The 6,298-nt window shown below is 39.4% G+C and overlaps 1 protein-coding gene across 1 annotated transcript; it reads right to left on the bottom strand.

The window, feature by feature from the left end:
- Positions 1 to 1,248: 1,248 nt before the first annotated feature.
- LOC106957352 (zinc finger protein 2-like) lies at positions 1,249 to 5,855 on the bottom strand. Its single transcript, XM_015048655.1, has 3 exons — positions 5,613 to 5,855; positions 3,750 to 4,550; positions 1,249 to 3,047 (listed from the first exon to the last, which is right to left on the bottom strand). Exons 1-3 carry the CDS (start codon positions 5,782 to 5,784, stop codon positions 2,206 to 2,208), a joined length of 1,815 nt encoding a protein of 604 aa, XP_014904141.1. The 5' UTR covers positions 5,785 to 5,855; the 3' UTR covers positions 1,249 to 2,205.
- Positions 5,856 to 6,298: the final 443 nt, after the last annotated feature.

The following is a 6,298-nucleotide window of genomic DNA, read 5'->3' as shown; positions in this document are numbered from 1 at the left end:
AAACAAAAGTGTCCTGCTTATAAAACAATAAAAAAGGTCCTCAAAAACATCATATTGCCATGATTTCATGCATGTTTTGACAACAAAATCTTATCACAAACGAGACATAATGTCAGTTTGTGTATTTTGTGCCTTCTAAATAAAAAAAGGATTTGAAACAAGATGCTGAAAAAAAAAACATTAAATGAATTATAGATCAAGGAAAACATCCACTCATACAAGCAGGGAAATCTTGAAAGATATTTACACTAAACCTACTCTTTTGTTAGACAAGCACTTGGTCCGAGTTCATTCCTATTGGAAAAAAAAATCAAATGTGGAAAGCGTTGGATACATTTTTTTATCTTATTGTCACGGAATACATCTCCATTTGAAGACGGATCTGCAGAAAAGCCTGTTTTTACACTTCGACTGGTGACAATGAAAGTAAAATGAAGTAGAATAAAACTAATCCCAAATTCTATTTCACACATTCGCCCTACTCTGCAGCCCCACACCTGTGCTTTTAGCAGTTTCCCCAATCTTTTTTTGATGCAGTGTGTCGGCAAAGTGGCAGCGCTATCTGGCTCTCAAAAATAAAAGTTTCAGTGGTGTTATTTCTGGTTTTCAAAAACTTTTTATGCATTCTACTACATACATAGTTACAAATCACAGCTGATTACCCTAAACGGCAATTAATTCCACTTCTGGTAGAGATGTGAAAAAAGTCTAAAAAAAAAGAAAAGGAAATAAAGAAAATACTTAGCTTCTGCTGCAATGGAAAAATGTCAAAGACAATTTTAGGAAAGTCTAATCGTTACCTGGAGTACATTTACAAAGTGGAGAGGGAAAAATATGACATTCAGAAATAATTATGTTTTAACTAAATAATATGTGGCCCAATTGTTAAGTTACTGTGACCACCTCTTTCACTTGGGCCCCCGGCAGACACCAACAATGTGTTTAGGTGTAATATTAAGAAAATGCAGTTTTTTGTCTGACTAACTTAAAAGAACTACATGGAATTTGTTAAACTTTACTGCTAAAGTTTTAACATTTATGTTCAAGCTCTATGTATGATCTATGATCCAGCCATCCATTTTCTTTACACTCTTGTCCCTTAGTGGGGTCAGGCGGTGCTGGTGCCCATCTCCAGCTACCGTTCTGGGCGAGAGGCGGGGTTCACCCCGGACAGGTCACCAGTCTGTTGCAGGGCAACACAGAGACACGCAGGACACACAACCATGCACACGGGGCAATTTAGACAGACCGATTAACTTAACAGTCATGTTTTTGGACTGTGGGAGGAAACCGGAGTACCCGGAGAAAACCCACGCATGCAAAGCTCCTCGCAGAAAGACCAGAGCTGGGAATCGAACCCAGAACCTTCTTGCTGCAAGGCAACAGCTCTACCAACTGTGCCACTGTGCAGCCCCATGATCTATGATTCTTTTGGGAATTTCAAACAGTCTGTTTGAGTTGATCTCCTTACCCAAAACGAGAGATAAGAATGTTTCACTGCTGTTCAATTAGTTCCAAAAAGGCGCTAAAAGGTCAAAGACATGAAGAACCAGTTTAAGATTAGACACCAGCCCCAAATCAGACATAACACCACTGTTACGTTGTACCACCTCCTCCCTTAATATACTTATTTCATACAAGAATAATATGCAAATAGGTATACCGTATAAATATAGCTTACACACAATAAAATGCACACACAAGTAGCAAGACAATAAGCTCACTTACCTATCATAATAGTAACCATGGCAACCACATCTCAGTCTATTTCTGTCTAAAGCGTACAACGTTTAGGTTAGTTGGAACTAAGAAGCAGTATTTTATATCATCAGGGTAGCAATTATGTATCTACTTCGCAGAAGCAGCAATTCTTTCTTTGCAGCAGATTGAAAACTGCAAGCAATGCTAATGTGGTAACATCATACTTTTTGCAATATTTAAGAATTTAAGATTCAGGCCTACGCAGATTATCAAGCAAAAATATAAACAAAAACAATCAGAGAGAAAGCAGCAAAGGCCCTGAACGTGCATGCTCACAACGAACGTCTGCTCTACTACCAACATGGAGGATTTCTACTACATGCAAAGTTATCTATTTATATATATATATTTTTTTTTACTTATTTACTTGATATCAAAATGCTCCCACCAGGTTTGCTAAAGCTATACGTGCTGACCTGTGTGTGTGTGTGTGTGTGTGTGTGTTTAAGGCTGAACTCTCTCCCACATTTCACAGGAGTAGGTCGTCTTGTCCATGTGCATCTTCATGTGAACCAGCAGGCTGGACTGACTTTTGAAGCTTTTGCCGCATGTCTTGCAGGAATACGGCCTCTCGCCCGTGTGCGTCCTGACGTGGCCGTCCAGTATGGACTTCTGGTTGAACCTCTTGCCGCACACTTGGCAGGAATACGGCCTCTCGCCCGTGTGGATCCTCTTGTGAACGTTCAGTATGGATTTCTGGTTGAAGCGTTTCCCGCAGATGTCGCAGGAAAAAGGCCTCTCGCCCGTGTGGATCCGCTGGTGGACCTGCAGGATGGATTTCTGGTTGAACCTCTTGCCGCAGATGTGACAGCAGAACGGCCTCACGCCCGTGTGGATGCGGAAGTGTCTTATCAGTCTGGACTTAAACTGAAACACTTTCCCACACGTATTGCATTTATACTCACACTTCCTATCGACAAAAGAGTTGCATGAAGTTTTGAACAGGATAGGATTGTAGATGTTACAGATTCTGGGATGCGTCTTCTCCGGTTGTTTCGCACCACTGTCAACCGATATGATCTCCACCGACTCTGCCTCTGCCGAGTTCCTGTTGAGAGTTTGGGCCACATGAAGGTGATCGTGACCTTCATCATGAGGAACAGTGATCATGAACGTGTCCGTCTCCTGCTTCAACACAAGCTGCTCCTTCTGGGCCAAGCAGAAGTCTTCCTGTTCCTCTTTGACTTTTGGAAACCCCAACTCCAACGCAGAGTGACGGTCATGGTCAAAGAGCTGCTGGTCAGAGAGAAAGTTTTCCTCCTTAAAGAAAAGCGGCTGTGGTATGTCTGAAAGAAAAGGCAAAAAAAAAAAAAAATGAAGGTAATTAAAATATAATTTGTATTTAAAAATGGAAACAAACTTTATAGATTTGACTATACTATATCTGTACCATTATTTTAAATGTACCAAGCATATTTTCATTCACTCATGTATTTCTTTGCACTCTGTTGAATGTTTTAGGATTTCACTCTCTTATATCTTAGTTCTTCAGCTCATTATCCTCTATAATAGTCATTTTATTTCTTATAATTCCCTGATAATTGCCATGATTTTATGCATGTTTGCTTTTAGTCCGTACAGATAACTTTGCTACACGCATTTGTACAAAAAGTGCTCTCCAAATGAAGTTTCTTTGATTGATGTTCATTTCTGAATCCTTGAGCTTAACTCTTAAAATGGTTCAAATTGAAGCCAAAGATGTTGCATCAGATCACAATTTATCAATTAGCTATAAGCAAAATCAATGTGAATCAATCTATTACAGTCCACTGACAGAGACAAAAATTTTATGAATGATTTGCAAAAAAAAAGAAAGGAGCAGTCGATCCAAGCTGCTCAAGTTCATGTTTCTGAGGAAACATTTTATAAGACAAAAATCTTGGATATGATCCAGACAGCAGGGTGACCCATGAAATATGGAAAATTTAAAACAAGAATCCCACGTGACTTTACAATCTCCATTTAAACTTTAGGACAAGGAATCTTACCCGAGTGCCATATGATATGAGATTCCAGTTTTGATTTCTGCTTGAACCTTCGGCCACAGAAATCGCAGCAATACGGCCTCTCGACTGAGTGGATTTTCTTATGAACGTTCAGGATGGACTTCTGGTTGAAGCGCTTCCCGCAGACGTCGCAGGAGAACGGCCTCTCGCCCGTGTGGATCCGCTGGTGGACCTTCAGGATCGACGTCTGGTTGAATCGTTTACCACAGGTGTGGCAACAGTACGGCTTCACGCCCGTGTGGATAATCTGGTGCCGCATCAGCTTGGATCTATACGGAAACACTTTGCCACAGTACTCACACACAAACTCGCATATTTTCCCCTTGTGAGTGTAAATAGGAGTCTTGAACGTGATGGGAATGTGTTCACCGATTCTGTGATGTCTCCTCTGCAGTCTTGTCTCCATGCGTCTGGTTATTACAGAACCGCTATGATTTCCTTCATCCTGGCCTTTGCTCACATTTTGAGAATATCTAGAGCCAAGCTGATCATCAGTATTGCGTTCTGTTGCTCCTTGAACAGATACTGTGTCTGTGGACTCCTCATCCACAGGATTTGACAAGACAACATTGTCACCTTCATCACAGGTAATACTTGGAAAAAGAGTTTCAACTTCCTCTTTCAGCTCAACTTCTCCTTCCTCGGGACTGGTGAGGATTTCTTCATGGCTTTCTGGAATCTGCTCTCTGCCTTCTTTTTTCAAAATAGACTTCCTGTCCTGTCTTGTCTTGAGCTGCAGCTCCGTTGGAATGTCCTCCACGTTAATGAAATCTTGTGGGAGCTCTGGATAGAAAACGAATACAAAACAGGTGATGGGGAAAAACAAAACAAAAAAAAAAACAAAAAAAAAAAACAAGGATATGATTATCCCCAAAACACTAATTTGATGATCTATTAATCTTTCAAAAAAAAATTACAAAAAGCAACGCATATTTTAAGTAATAAAAAAAGACACAAAGCTATCAAAAAGTTGAAAAATAGAAATCGGAATACATTTTTATGCTCATAACCCTAAATAAAAACCTAGTGCAGCCTATTGCTTTGTGACTTCAGTTAACTTTTTTGTTTGTTTTAGTCTGGGAGGTATTAATTCTTGTTAATTCTCCCTGAATCAATACTTTGTTGAGCCGTCTTTTAGCTAGAAGTCTGGAAATTACATTTCTGCTGATTCTTCTTTTAAAAAATAGCTCAGTTGGATTGGACTGACAGCTCATCAGTTTTTAAATTTTATCTGACCTTATGTATAAATAAATAAATAAAAATCACCACAAACTGTCACACACTAATATATTTCAGTAGAGTCGTTAGCTTTGCATGTATTTGCTGAATATCTCTAAGCTTCTGATATATCACAAGATTTATTTCTATTCTATTCATTTTTATTCAGTGCATTCATTTTTCTCCAAATTTGAAATTTGATTCCACCAATCTTTGTCAAACATCATCATTTAGGACATTTTTCCCTGACCACATTTCTTCTTCAAAGAATGGTTCCCCCACTTTCGTTCCAGTTTTTAATAACTCGTTGCTAAAGAAAAGAAACCCCACAGCATGATGCTGCCAGCAACATGTAGTGAAATGCATAAAATTAGTTTTCTGCCACCAGCCTTGTTGCTTCCTCAAGGCTTGTTGACCAATCTTTGTTTTACAAAGATTTCTAACGTGTTAATAGACTACACATTCCCCAATTCTACATAAGGATTATGGCTGAAGACTAAATGGTAAAGGAGTTTTTAAGGTACCACATACCGACATGAACCCCGACATTTCTGCAAATTAATCGTAATTTATAGGTTACGATCTTTCATTTGCTGCAACAATGCTCTATTGCATTTCAATACAAACCTGTTTTGTGCAACTTAACTTCAGGTTTCCAGGCGATGGTGAGCAGCCTGCGCTGACGGCTGATCTCTTCTTCGTATTCGGAGATAGTTTTTTCAAACACGCAGAAGATCTCCTGAGCCGCGGCCGTCAATCGCTCGTTAACGAACTGCCTCAAACACTCAACTGAAGACATTGTTGTTTAATTAAAGATGCACCATATTTCCATGCGATCCGTTAACGAGAATGCTTTTTTTGTTTACTTCCGTCGTGTGTCACACTTTAACGGTCCGGCTTTGGCAGCAGTACAGTTCCACATGTTTATCGGGGATTCTCTTCACCACGCTTTACCAACTATTTTTTCAGTGATTTTTCTCGAAAACATCAAGTTATTTTTTTGCTTTTTTTTCCTGCCCACATTTATCTCGAAGTGACTGAAATTCATGAGTAATTCCAAAGTCTAAGTTATGCTAAAAGTTGTGCATTGTAAAGCTACTGCTCACTTCAGGAGGGTAATCTGTCTCTTAAACATGAAGTCTATGCACTTATTAGATGCATGGAAAAATCTTTCTATGGAAGATAAATATCTATTGATATACTTATCAATAGATATCAATTCAATAGATGTGAATTGATGGCAGGTGTTATGCCCAGAAACGCATGCCTGCCCAAAATTGCATCCCCTCTCGCGGGAGCGCGCATCGCTCTAA

Source organism: Poecilia latipinna, unplaced genomic scaffold, assembly GCF_001443285.1.
Source record: "Poecilia latipinna isolate Pla-1442-1.1 unplaced genomic scaffold, P_latipinna-1.0 Scaffold896, whole genome shotgun sequence".
In the NCBI taxonomy this organism is placed as follows: domain Eukaryota; kingdom Metazoa; phylum Chordata; class Actinopteri; order Cyprinodontiformes; family Poeciliidae; genus Poecilia; species Poecilia latipinna.
The sequence above is the reverse complement of the archived record's forward strand: the minus strand, read 5'-3'. Positions and strand labels throughout refer to the sequence as shown.